This window comes from Lonchura striata, chromosome 16 (assembly GCF_046129695.1).
Source record: "Lonchura striata isolate bLonStr1 chromosome 16, bLonStr1.mat, whole genome shotgun sequence".
Classification (NCBI taxonomy): Eukaryota; Metazoa; Chordata; class Aves; order Passeriformes; family Estrildidae; genus Lonchura; species Lonchura striata.
The window spans coordinates 13,634,890-13,649,017 of record NC_134618.1 but is presented as its reverse complement, the minus strand read 5'-3'; the positions used below and the strand labels follow the sequence as shown (position 1 = coordinate 13,649,017).

The 14,128-nt window shown below is 44.5% G+C and overlaps 1 protein-coding gene across 3 annotated transcripts in view; it reads left to right on the top strand.

Moving 5' to 3' along the window:
- Positions 1-14,128, top strand: part of TTYH3 (tweety family member 3) — a 74,105-nt gene that overhangs the window by 39,535 nt on the left and 20,442 nt on the right. For all 3 annotated transcript variants that reach the window (XM_021539683.3, XM_021539680.3, XM_021539682.3), the window contains exons 3-7: positions 5,179-5,290; positions 5,900-6,120; positions 6,924-7,019; positions 9,491-9,563; positions 9,896-9,971. In XM_021539683.3, coding sequence (XP_021395358.1) covers positions 5,179-5,290; positions 5,900-6,120; positions 6,924-7,019; positions 9,491-9,563; positions 9,896-9,971 — 578 coding nt within the window. The remainder of the gene's footprint in view (positions 1-5,178; positions 5,291-5,899; positions 6,121-6,923; positions 7,020-9,490; positions 9,564-9,895; positions 9,972-14,128) is intronic.

The window sequence follows — 14,128 nt, the reverse complement described above, 5'->3', positions numbered from 1 at the left end:
TGTGAGATAATTTAACATTGGAAGGGCAGCATATAAATTCTGGTAAACTTGATGTGACTCTGTCAAATCCACAAGCTGGAGAGCTGCTTAGGCTTCCTCAAAATCTAAACCACTTGTTCTCATCCTTGGTGTACAATTTGTTTCTGCAAGTATTAAATGCAGAACCATAAAACTAAGGTTCATAACATAAGGTTCTATCTGAACCTACAGTGATATTGGATGATCATTTTTCTTGACATTTTAAATGAGTTATTTAATTTCCTCTCTGAAATCAGCATGCTTGAGCAAGAGCAGGTTGGTACCACCATGGGGAAGAAGGTGCTGTCCAAGAGCTGCTGCTCTCCTGGAAGGCTGAGGTTGGTTTTCTGCCTCTCTGCAGCAGCTGGATGCCTCAGTGCCCTCAAAGCAGTGTCTCTTGGCACTCTGTGATCAGTCTGTGCCTGGGAATGCAGATGCAGCTCCCAACAAGCAGACTCCAGCTGTTGGTATCTACCTGGGACTTCCTGCTAGCACTGATTAAAGATTAGCCCACTGGATATACCCTGCCCTGTCCCAGCTGTGTGTCACACATCCAGAAGAGCCAGACCAGCTGTGCTAATGGGGTATGAGGCCATTCTGACCCTCTGCCTGACAGCAGCCTGCCCTGGGAGGCAGCTCTGTGGCTCTGAGTGCTGAAGCAAGAGGTTCCAAAAACAGCAGGTTTGGTCTGTCTGAGCATGTGGAAAGGGACTATTGTCTTCCTAGCTGAGAATGCTCAGCTCTGGTGAAGTCCAGCTGTGCCTAGAGCATGGTTCTCTAGGTTCCCTCAGTCCCAGGGGGCTGTTTGTGCAGTGAGTGCTGCTGTGTGCTTGGCTGTTTCCTAATGGCCCACAGCAGAGAGAATGCTGAGCCAGCAGAGGCAGAGCTGGTTAACAGCAGCTCTCCAACAAAATGTCTCTAATGAGCCTTCCCAGTTGCTCTAGCCACAAAGCTGCAGGAATGCTTAGCTTAGATTTTTCCATTAATGCTTCAGTTCTAGTCCTTGCCAATTTTTATTGGTTTCTGTCTATGAGGACTTGTCCTATAAACCATTTCACCCACTGGTTAGGTGACCCTAATTCTCCCAGAAGATACATCAGCTCTAAAAGGGGGGAGAAAGCTTTGTGGGGAGGGCATCAGAAAGAAACGAGTGCAAATAAATGGTAAAAAACTTGTATTATCAAGTGCCAGTAATAGCACTTTCCCCTGGTGTGAAAGTGCAAGGTGGTAATTAGGCAGACAAATTAACATTCCTCATGAGAACCTGAAGTCTAAAAAGGGCTCTTCTTATGAAGTTCCTGTAATTAAAGATGACTTGGTGTAGTTAGATTATTCATTTCTAAGGATGTGATGTGAATGGCTAGTGCTCATCTTTCCAGACTGGTGTCTGGGTACCCAGAGGGTCACAGTATGTGTGTGGGTATGACAGCAGGAGGATCTCATCACTAGAAAGCACACATATCCTCTCTGTGTCAGATTAATGCTCTGATGTTCATCCCTTCTCAATGCAGAAGACATTTTTTTTGTTTTTTGCAGGTCATGTTGCAAGCAAATTCAAAGTTACACTATCTTTTTTTCCTGGTTCTTTACCGAAGTGCACGTGATTCTTGCACACAAACAATAGGAAAGCTGCTCTCCAGACTTGAATTTCTTAAGTCTTGCTGAAAAGTGATACTGAAGTGTGTGTACAACCTGCAGGAGTTTAGATCATGTTGTTGTATCTGTAGGAAAATACAGAAATCCTGGTGTGCACCTCTTCCATCTCACTTGTACAACTCTTTAAAGAGCTTCTGGAGTTCTGTGTCGCCAGTGGGTGTGCACTGCTGCTCAAAGTTCAATGTTTCCCTGACTTAAATAAGTGGGTTTCTTAAAACTTACCAAAACTATTGAGTAGCTAAATAGCTTTTTAAGTGCAGTGTTGAATAGCAGGAGCATCTTTTTAAATGGCCTATAAGACTGTGATTCATTGATTTTATTTTTTTTTTAAGATTTTATTCAAAAATATGAGTGAGAGGGAAAGTAGAAGAGAGGTGGTGGTAGTGAAAGTGATAAGAGACTGACAAAAGGTAGGTTTGGGAGGAGGAATTCAGGATGGGACAGTGTGGATTTGGGAGGAGAGAGGGGTGTGTGCACTCCAAGGGGAGTGCAGCAGAAGCAAGACTGGCAGAAATAGAAATGACTTTCCTATAGAAGCATTGAAAATGTGTTGGAGTATTTTCCAGGGGGTGCTAGGGTAGAAAAGAGCAGTGTCATTCAGGAATGCTGTCCTTGTATCCAGGCTGTGTGGTGATGATTTTGCCATCCTGTGCTGGGAGATGGATCTGCTGTATCTTGGCTACTGTGCCTCCTGGGGTTCGTGCGAGAAGCCTTGTGATTTATCATGACCTCAAGGACTTATGCTGTTGGGTTAAGATGAGTTATCTATTTTTATTTTAAAAGAATGCTCTTAAATAGAAGGAGCCCCTCTGTTTGCCTTTAATCATATAAAAGGTAGTTAAAAACTAGTGTAAATCCTTAAATCTGCTTTAAACAATAGCAACTCATATCAGTGTGTGTGGGCAGGGATTTGAAGCAACTATTGGATTTAGATGAAGCCAAATGCAAACAAAGCTCAGCAGCAGCAGTTCCCCCCTGGCTGCCCTTCAGCTCTGCCCTCTCCTCAGGCACAGCTGCCCCCAGCCTGGGCTTGTGGGATGGATTCCATCCCTCTCTGCCCTGATAGAAAGGGAAAAAGCCACAAAACTGCATGGCTTGCTCCTAGGGGAAGGACTGGCTGTGTAAGTGGCCCTTGCTAGCTCAGGGTGGGAGCACAGAGCTGGCTTTTGCAGGGCAAGAATGGAATAATCAACACTTTATGTGTAATTTGCAGTGAATGTGTGAGTCTCATGTCTAGAGGAGTTTATTACTTGGATTAAATGGCCTTTATCCCAGTCGCTGTGCTGTAGGGCTTTCTTTCAGAAGTAGTGGCTGTGCCTGGAGGGCCAGAGCAGTGGGAGCTGTGGTTTTTACTGGGCAGGATGGGAAAACTGCCAGGGTAGATCTGCCTCCAACAGGGCAACGAGTTTAAAGTCACTTGTTTGTATTGCCAGCACTTCATAGCTAGTACCTGTGAGTAAACTGGCTGGTCTGTGCAGCATCCCCAAGGATAAGGTGTCTGCTGCTATTTCAGAGTGCTATTTCTGAGTCTTTCCCACCAAAATTGTGCTACTGTGCTGAGAATACTGAGAGCCAAGCAGCAGATTTTGGGCACTTACCAAGTCTTTGAAAGAATAGGCTTCTAGTAGCTGTAAACAGGCTGAATAGAAATTGCTCGCTAATTAAAGGGGTCAGATCTGCCTATTCAATGTCCAGAATGTTCTGGAATTTGTTTGGTGCCTATGGCAGAAACAACTGCTAACGTTTTCTGCAGCTCAGGAGGCTGAAAGGGTCTGTGTGAATTTCTTTGCTCTGATAAGACAAGGAGAAATTCAAGCCATGGTTTTGTAATTTCTGTGATGGGGTGCTGAGTTGCCTTATCCTGGGCATAGCCCTGCATCTGTAATCTCTGCTTCAGGGGGGAGTGTGTCTTTTTTATCCCTTCCACCCCCGTGCACCCAAGGCATGTGTTATCAAGCTCTGATAATAGCTGCAACCAGAGGAATGCAGAGGGCTTTTCTCTCTTTAGTTATCAGCATAATTTCCATTAGGAAAAGGTTTGAGGAATGGTGTTCCTGAAGAAAGAGGCCCATTTCTTTTATTAATGCTAAATATTTAGTTACCTAGCTGCTGCCTCTCTTTCTGAAGAGAAGGCTGCCTCTTGTCCCTAGAAGACTCCTCAGCTGAGGTTTTTATGGGCCAAGCTCTCTATAATTTATGGAGATTCAATTGCTGGAAAAAGCATGAGGCTGACACAGATTTTCCTAGTGGATCTGCTTCCAGATCATGATCTTTGCTTCTATTTCTTGTCACGTACGAGGAGAAATGTGACCAGGTGAACTGCATTGTTCTGCTCACTCTTTGGAAGCAGAACCCAGGAAAGGAGGAATGGATGTGTCTTCCTGCAGGAGAGGAGCAAGAGCAGGAACAGCACACAAAGGTGTTGTGAAGGAAAGAAATGTTTCATCCAGAATAAATTTAGATTTACAACAGGATCACCACCACCTCCTTCCTTTGCACTGCCACAAATGCAACCTTGGTGTCTTGAGAACCTTCCTAGAAAAGGTCCTGGGTGCTCTCAAGCTAAATATAACATGGGAACAGAAAACTGTGTCTTGGTAAGGTTTGAGTTTAGTTGTGTGATCCTTTCACAAGTTCTTTCCTCCTCTATTATTAGGAAATATGGGCTTGGGCAGAGGAACTGCGAGTTCCTGCAGTGATCATTTCATAGAAGTGGTATTGCTGACTTGCATGGGATAATCCTCTGTTTGCAACTCATTTACAGGATCTTCCTCCTTTAAGTGAGGCTTAAGCTAATATGGTTTACTTCATAATTGGGGCAGACTGATATGTGTGGACAATTATAGAAATCAGCTGATAGGTGGTAATTTGCTAAGCAGCTGGAGTTGAATTGTGTCTGCAAGCTTGAAATTTTCTTGCTTTAAAAATAAATAAGCCTTTTGTCCCAGTAAGTTATTATGTTTCCCTTCCCAGTACTCTAAATCAGTGTGACACAAATGTTTCTAATGGGAAGATAAATCAAGATAATGTTCATAGATATTTCACAGGGTAGAGAAGAGGGCATGGAAAATCTGTCTGGGGGAACCACCACCATGGGCAAACAGTCAAAGCAAGCTCTTTGTGTCCTGCTTTTAAAAAAATGTAACAAAATTTCATGTCCAGAGAAGGCATCTAGCGCAGCAATGGCAGGAGCCACTGGCTGGATTTCTGGCTCTGAGCTCCCAAACAGTTCTCTAACAGATTTTCATTATTTTACCATAGATGAAATATGCTTGTTGTGTTCTGCTCTTGGCCCTGGGGTTGCTCTTGGAGAGCTGCTGGCTGTGCATGTTCACGGGTGCAAACAGAGCAGCAGCACGACCCCAGCTCTCTTCTGGAGGGAGCGCCTTCCCTTTGTGTGGAAAGTGCTGGTGTGCTCCCCAGTGCTCTGCAGCCACCAGCCCTGTGTTCCCACTTGCCTTTTAGCTTTACCTCTTGCCCTTTGCTGCTTTTCTTCCTCCACAGTGCTGGAATTGCTGTGGGCTTCTACGGGAATGGGGAGACCAGCGACGGCATCCACCGGCTGACGTACTCGCTGCGCCACGCCAACCGCACCGTGGCCGGCGTGCAGGACCGGGTGAGCACCCCAAAAACGGGGCACGAGCAGCCTCACTCAGCACCTCTCCTCCTGTGCCTGCCTCTCTTCCTGTTTTCTCTTCAGATCCGTGCTAAAATTTCCATCAGTGGCAGGGTGATTTCTTCCGCTCGTCTAAAAATAACAAAGCGAACGCAGCTTGTTAAGTGAAGTCTTCCCTTTGCTAGGTTTAAAAACAGCTTGTGATCAGCTCTTTCTTCCACACCCAGAACAGGAGGAAGGCCAAAGCAGACAAGTCTTAGTAAAATGTAGCATTTGAGTACCATTGGTTGTTCCTGTGCTATCTCTAATTTCATGGTGTTGTACTGCAACCCTGATGTTTGCAACACTGCAAAATGTGTGCACGTGTTAAGGCTCAGCTGAGGTGTCATCACTGCAAACAATCCCCCTTATAGATGCTTTTAAGTTGCTTTTGAGGGGTAAGCAGTCTGAGCCTCTTAAGACAGAAGACTGGTAATCTGGAAGCTGTCCATGACTTGCTAGGGAGAATGAATTCCCTTTTACTTTCTTGGCTTTCCTGTACTTTAATTATTTTTTTTTTAATTTGTTTATCCCCCCCTTTTTTTTTTTTTTTTCTTTCCCATACTGTAGGTACTGGACACTGCAGTGTCCCTGAACCAAACAGTGGAACCAAACTTGCTGGTCCTGGAGGAGATGTTCAGGAAGCAGACAGATTACCTGCAAATTGTCCAGAAACTGCAAAGTCTCCTGGATGATCTGGTCAGGCAAACAACTGAGATTCCCTTCTGGAAGAATGACGAGCTGTCTCTGGAGGAGCTGGCAATTCAGATTGACCTCTATGACTGGTACAGGTGTGTAGCAAGCTGTAGTGTAGTGGTTGTAACATCTGCTTTGGCCTGTTTCACAGAAATTATGTGCATGTTCTGGGTGGCTGAGCCAAAGGCTCTGTTTATTGCTGCAGGTGCTCTTGGCCCACAGAGCTGTTTTGTTTCTTCCAGCAGGACTGCATTCAGTTTAAATCAAAATGCACAGCTTGTTTTCCTTAAGTATCTTTATTACCAACTGATGAGAAATTTATTCTCAACATACAAAATCTCTAGTTTGTGTTCTAGCACTGGGGAAAAAAAAAAACAGCCTCAGGTATAGCTTCTGCTCTGTCCTAATAAGTGCATAAAGAATACATTAAATAGAGTAGAAAATTGCACTAGTTCTGTAAGTTAGGACCACAGCCTAACATTCCTTTTTATTAAGCATATTAAATAAGATATTGCATCAATTGTATTCCACAAAAGAAAATCTCTATCCAAACATGTGGAATGAATAACTGAAGTATTTCCTAACAAATATCTAGGAAGTTCAAGAAGCTGCAATGCCTTTTCTCCCTCTGATGATGACCAGTGCATATAACACCACACTAGTAAACACTAGCAGTCTTATTTCTCAACAACTGTTTGTGCTGAGTGTGTTGTGTCAATGCTTGTACCTGCCTCAACTTCCAAAGCCACAAATACCCAGACCTCTCTGAAGATTAATATTTGGAGGTGGTTTTGGGGAAGAGAAGGACTCTGCTTTCCCCAGAAGTCACAACAGCTTCTCAATCTCTGTGTTTTGCACACCAGTTTTCCTTTGCAGACTGTGTTTTTGTTTCCTGCAGGTGGCTGGGATACCTGGGCCTGCTCCTGTTCAATGTCCTGATATGTTTGCTGGTGCTCTTTGGGCTCATTAGAAACTCCAGGGCCATTCTTATGGGGTAAGTCTTGATCTGGGGACGGGGCATAAGGAAAGTCAGCTGAATGCAAGTGCCTGCTAGTGGGAACCTCTACCTGTTGTCAGATAATATCAGGGACATCTGAAACGGAACATCTTGCATTTCCTCTGAGAAGAGAGACATTGTAGAGTGTAGCTCTGTGGGAATAGGGCTTCACACAAGAGATGTTTACAGGAAGGTTCTTGAGCTATAAAATCAAAGGTGAGGACCTCATCCAAGCTGTCTGCTTTCCACTGGGTGGCCTTGGAAGCCTCCATTTGCTGGGAGATAATAGTGTGAACATCCTTCCTTAAAATTACAGGCTTTAAAAATCTCCACTTAATTCTCTGCAGTTGGGAAGGCATTTGTTAATTGATGATAAGCATTGCACAACCTGCAGCATTGCCTTCTGTGTCACTGTCTGCTCTTGTGACCTGGGGCTGTCACACCTGAGGAAGCCTTAAACTGAGAACTGCCATGGTTTGCAGTTATGAGAAGGAGTCTTGTTGCCATGGTACTGCAATGTTAATGCATGTGTGTTTCTCAAAAGCACTGAAAATGCCCCATTACAGGAAAAAAACTCTTCCTCTCCTTATTTTGTAGCTTGGCATATTTGGCAAAGATCCTGGTATCATCAACACAGTGACAGTTTGATAACTGACATGGCCAAGGGTTTATCCTGGTCTGTGGTGGTGCCATTAATAATTGGAATGTGTATCCAGATTTATTATTTACCAGATGATTTCATACCTGGCAGGTTATACAGACAAAACTCCAAGTGTATGCACAGATGGCAGAACCAGGGTTTAAATTAGAATCTCATTCCCCGTTAGCCAGAAGTTCATATTAAGGCATTCCCTAAAGGGAGCACATGGCATAAAGAAACAAGTGTACCACAGCCAGGCAAGATGGTGAAATGCCAGTTTTAGATCTTTTAGCCAAGCAATCAGTTACTGACCCAGTCATCTTCATTTAAAGTAAAATAACAAATGTGTCTTATTGATTAACATGCTCAGCTGGAGGCACCAAGCTGTGTTGTCCTTATGCCATAAACCCACAGACCCTTGCTGATCCATGGCTGATGATTTTTGCATCCATTTGGAAAAGGCATAACAAAGTCTTTAGTGTCTCATTTCAGAGAGCAGTGCAGATGTCAGTCTGGTGAAACTCCCTTACTTCTGCAAGATGAGGCATAGATCCATTCACAGAATAGGGATTATTTGGAATTAAAATAAATTAGTAAACTGAAGGATAGGTGTTTTTTCTTTTTTATTGGAGACCCATAGGTTTACTTTTTTAAAGCCCTAGTATTCAGTGAGACAAATGAAGCAGAAAAAAGATGTCCCTTTCTCAAAGAGATGGTTGTACTAGATATGAATAAAGAAAGTCTTGGTTTTTGTATTGTTTAGGGTGTGGGTGGGAAGGGATCTACTTATGTTTCAAAGCTTGAGGGGAAAGAGCATCCCTAAGAGAGCAAGGCAGTGTCTCTTTACTTTGAAGATAGAAACAGATAAAATGAAACTGCTTATTAGTCTGCAGCCCTGTACCTGCGGGACTTGAGGAGCATTATAGCCTAAATATCTCTACCACTCATACTGACAGCAAGGGTGAAGAGCTAATGTGCTGTTTGGGAAGTGAAAAAGCCTTTTCCATGAGTGTGTGCTCCTAAATATCATTGAGAGCACTGCTGTGCCATCCCTCTGCCTTGTGTCTGCTTGACAGCAGACACATCCCATGATTTCTGTCAGTAATGAGGTCCAGCCTCAGAGCAGAACTTGAAATCTGCAGAGATGGACTCTCATGGCAGTGGTAGGCACCTGAACTGCAGTTCCAAGCTGTTTGCCTGCAGGTGACTTTCTGTCCTGGAGCTATGTGGGATGCTTGGGTGCTGTTCAGGTGCACCAGCTTGGAGCCAAGGTGTCCTAGCAGGGGCTGTGTTCCCTCCCACCATCTGTAGCCATGTATTGCTTGTACCAAACAACCTCATTTATTGTAGACACAGGAGAGATTTCTCCAGTTTTGCATCAGTATGGTTTTGTGGGGTTTTCTTTATTTAGCCTATTTTTCTTTGGGTATCTTTGGACCCGGAAAATGAAGTTTAGAATGGGAACAGTGAAAGGGATGGGATTGTAGTCAACCTCCTGCCAGTCTGCCTCCCCTACAGCCACCTCTGTGTCTTTGTGTCTTTGGTTTCACTGCTAGAAATAGGACAATACTTTGCTTCCCTACTTCTCCCTTCTGCTGCAGCTCACGGGCAAGTAATGCAGTAACCAAGAGCTGGATATGAACTCTGGATATGCTCTGGTTGCTGCTGTCCATGACATCTGAAATAGGATTGTTTATCTGAACATACAGTCAGAGGTTGATAATTTCTTGGGTTTGGTAATTGCTTTGGACTCCAAATAATACATCTTGTGAAAGGAACTGCTTGAAATCAGAGGTGCTACATCTGCCATCTGTCTGTCCTCCCACAGGGTGTGCTTGCTTGGGGTGTTTGCCCTGATTGTCAGCTGGGGATCCCTGGGCCTGGAGCTGGCTGTCGCTGTGGTAAGTGGCTCACATCCAAATCCCATTCACCCTGTGCTGCAGGTTTAGCAGACACCAGATTAATGTTGTGCTGTGCCTGTTTCACAGCATAGCCTGAGCTAAGTAACTGTCCTAGCAATTTCCATCTGGGAGAAGCCCAGAGCTGCTCCTTGTCTGTGGTGTGGTAGCTCAGAGTCCAGCTCTGCTGGTTGTGTAGGGCAGTGCTGCTGAGAGACCTCAGCATCTGAAACACCCCTAGAACAGAAGGTTCCCTGATGTTAACCTGGCTCAACTGCTCTTTGATGCTGGTGTGCTTTGATACTCCTTTTGCCTTTTGTCTTCCATCTGTCCAGGGCTCCAGTGACTTCTGTATCGACCCTGATGCTTACGTCTCCAAAGTGGTTGAAGAGAATGCAGTGCTCAGTCCTGGTGAGTGCTGGGGCTGGCTCTGCCATGGAATTCTGCAGCTGTCACACAGGAGCATGGCAGTGACTGAGAATTTGAGGCTGTGTTTGAAACAGAGGAGCTGGCATACAGTGGGAAACAAAATTTGTGGAAAAACAGCATTCTGGTCAGAAGTGTACATGTATGCATCAGAACCACCTTCAGAACCTTTCTCCTGCCTTGACCCTTAGGTGGAAATAACTGATAAGATGGACTAACAGAAGTCCCCAGATTATTGGATTATTTTACTTTAAATGTAACACTCTTGAGGCTTGTTCTCCTCTCTAAGTGACAGAACTGTGGCAGTAGCAGTGTGCACTTTGAGTTGACATTTTTAAAACTTGCTCTTGTGTCTGTATTCCTGAATCTAGCATGCCTATTTTTCTATCTGTTATCAACAGTTTATATATAATTTTTTTCTCTTAATGATGGCTGTAAATAGTAGCCTCTTTGAAGGGTAAGTGAATAGGAACAGCCACAAAGAAGTATGAATTTCCCTTTCCATTATAAATGCAGTATTTTGACCGCTTTGTGCATCCTGTTCCATTTGAAGCATGTGCCTGCACCTCAGTGGCTTCCAGCTGAACCACTGATGTATTTGGGGCTTGTTGCTCCTAATTCAGACTGAAGTGGTTGGTGAGGTGAGAGGTGCCTCCAATTTGCACTTCAGTGGGGCAAAGATGGCATTCAGAACCATGGCTTAACAAAAAGGTGATTGGGTGCCTGGCAGGAGAGATACAGTAAGTGCTGAAAAAGAAAAGTATTTTTAGGAGTGAGTTTGCTGCTTAGTTTACAAAGTTAACTTTTTTTCCCCTGCCTTCTCTCCCCCAGCAGTTCCTTTATGTAGTTCTGTGTGTGGCAAAACACAAATAGGCAATGACACTGATTTGTAAAAGGATGACTTGTGGTTTTTCTGGTTCTTATTTGGTGGAACCAGAGAACTTTTGCTGTGTGTGCAGAAGGCTGTGCTTAGCCAAATGCTGTCTCTCAATGTTTAGCTGGTAGGAAGTTAGGTATGTAGGTATGGCTGAGGATGCAGGGATTGGAAACAGTGAAAAACCTCAATGTCTGGAGGCAGAATGTAGTATAAAAGAATGTGTACAGGTTGATCTTGCAACCCTGCATCTTATTTTTGGAGATGATAGAGCCAGGCAGAGCTCTTGGCAACAAAGAAATGTAGTGAGTGAAGAGAATGAGTGTTTAGCATAAGATGAAAATCCTCTTTTGGCTGTGAAGGTGACAAGGATGTGGCTTCAGGTGCCTAGCTGGTTTCCTGCCTCTTCAAGGAGGCAAGTAGGTCAGTGAGGCCAAGGGGCAATATGTGATGCTACTGCCAGCTGTGTGCTGTGATAATTTGGTAACCCAAATTAGCTCTGGAGTGTGTTTGGTAACAATTAGATTGACCCTGGGGAACCAAAGAGAGGCCCTTTTGTGCTGTTTCCCCATTTCAGCTGTCCTTGTCTGCTGGGCTCCTGTGGTTTTCCATTGATCAGTAGCAATGTTCATTTGGAGGCTCACAGGCAGTGCAGGGCTGGCATTCCATCCCTCCTCCCACATTCCCCAGCAGGGACAGTTGGCTCCCCAGGGGGAAAACAGGCTCTGCTCCTGCAGCAGCACCAGGGAACAGTTGTTAAAGCTCCATAAATAACAGTGAAGGGGTCTGAGGGAAACAGTGAAGAGGAGGAAGAGCAGGTGCTGCCACAGGCCTGGGTTGGAAGGGTGGCCCCTCCATGGGTGCTGAGTGTGTCAGTGATGCCTCAGGCTTTAGCTTTTATATTTTTCAGATTCTGTGCTGCTTTAGTGTGCAGTTCTGAGCTTCATATTAGGGGATGGTGAGCTCTCTTCACAGAGTAGGGAGACAGAAGAATTCCTGCTCTACCTGGGGATGAAGGACAAATGATCCAAATCTCAGGCCCAAGAGCACAAACAACATGGACTGAAGAGAAAAACAAGAAGGATGGGACTTGATAAGCTAAAGCTATAACTGGACCATGAACTCCAATATGCAAATGGAACAGAGCTTATAAAAGTGAGAGACCCCATGAGTGATCATGCATTTTGTGACCATTTTGGTTCATTTTAGGTGTAGCCCTGGCTGGGCTCTTGTGCTGCCCAAGGTGGATCCATTGAGGCCTTTTAATAAATCCCTACTTTATTCTTTAACTCCATCTAGCCTCTGTTCTAGGTCACCCTTCACAAGGCATCATCGGCTCTTGCTGCCAGCAGCATTGGTGAGCACCTTTTCCTTCCTCCAGAAGGAAATCTGTCCAGTTTCTGAGCCTGCCATTGCACCAGGCAGCTGCCTGGGAGATGATTGAATCTCCTCTCTTCCCCTGTGGGTTTTCACTGCTCTGTCATAGTTACGGAAATAGCTCTTGGTCCCCAATGCTGAGATCTTCCCGTGCATCCGAGCAGGAAGAAAAATGATGACATGAGGACTACAGTGTGGTAATTACACTTTTATCCTAATAAAACCTCTTTAAAATGTCTGGAATAAGTGTTGGCATCCCTTGGCTGCAGATTGTAGCATCTGCTTTGTGATTAGCTGAGCCATATGTAGGAGAGTGAGGAGCTCCAGGAGACAGGGACAGGCTGGAGCAGCATTGATGCTGTCCTCTCAGAGGGGGTGACCCTGTTTGAAAGCCCCTGGTTCTGGTGCTCTGTGCTCTCTGGTTTGCTGTCTCTGCTTTTTGGATGATGTTCTCCTACTTTAACAGCAGTACAGACATACTAAAAGAGAGTGTGGGTGTCTGGAGGGGCTCAGGCAGATCATGGAGGAAGAATCCATGGGGAGTTATCACAGATGTAGGAATCACATTTGCTGTGAGAATCACTTCAGCTGAAGCTGGCCTGACTGAGTCATCAATATTTGCAATGTGTTTTTTTTCTGGTAGTTTTCACAGAAAAATAACTGAGTTGAATACTGGGCAACTAGTATGTTAATATTCTTGTTTATGTATTAATTGCTGTTTTCAAACCTAAATGGAATTAATGGAGCTGAGAGTAATCTGATTAAGTGCATTATTACTGTCATGTTTTTAGCTAGAGAAGTTCTTGTTTTGCAGATAAAATGTGGTGCATTAAAAAAAATTATGGGGAAAAAGGGAGGCAAAGAACTTTAATGCAGGTTTCTGGGAGAAGCAAATACTTAAATAATTTTGCAGAAGAGGCTAATGTATATGCCTAACTCACCCTTTATTCATTAACTGAGGTAAAGCCAATGGAATTGAACAGTGCCTGTATAATCAACTCCTGCTGCTAGTGAAAAATTTGGTGCAGCCAAGATGTTTATTTTCAAAGCAGGAGGCCATCTTCTAGTCCCATTCTTTTTCACTGATATTATGTTATTATCAGATGACTTGTTGCATAAAATTAAATAAAAAGACACAATCTGTCTAAACAGCAGGAAAAGATTTCTCCAGATTCTCTTCCCAGAAATCTGCATGGTGAACAGGCACTCTCTTCATCTGAGGGAGCTGTGAACCTCGGGGGATGGATAATGGAGCCTTTTAGCTGCGATCCAGCCCAGCTGGCCAGGCTGGATGCTGAGGCTGAGCTGCTCAGATATGAGCAGGAAGGGTTCTTGTTGTGCCCAGCCTCCCAATTGGCCTCCCACTGATGCAATCTCAGAAGTCCAGAGCTGAACCAACCAAAGGACTGACACCACCAGCACCTCTGCTTCCTCTCTAGAAGTAAGATGAGGACAAAGCCTCAGGTGGGGCAGTGGTGCCTGCACAGTTATTACCTGAGCTCAGAGTACACTGCAGGAAAGAGTTTGCCCAAAGAAATCCTCTTGAGAATCCTGCTGAGCTGATGTTGGCATTGAGAAGCTGTTTTCCTGCCTGGTGTTGTTGGACTCCTGATTAGCAGAAAGCTTTGAGTGGAGGGCAAATGGGACAGTTACAAGCTCTTTGCTTTTACAAGAATAGGATGTATCAGAGAAATTAAATATTATGCAGAATAAATATGCAAATATTATGCACCTCTCTTTGCTGTCAGACTGGTGCCTTGGGGAAACAAACTTCCTGGTGGAGAGCCTTACCTGGGCAAGAAACTCCAGCCAAAAGAGCTGCCTTCCTTTGACACCACAGGTGCTTTCTCTGATGATTGAACCCTCAGAGACAGCCTCATCTGGGTGTATA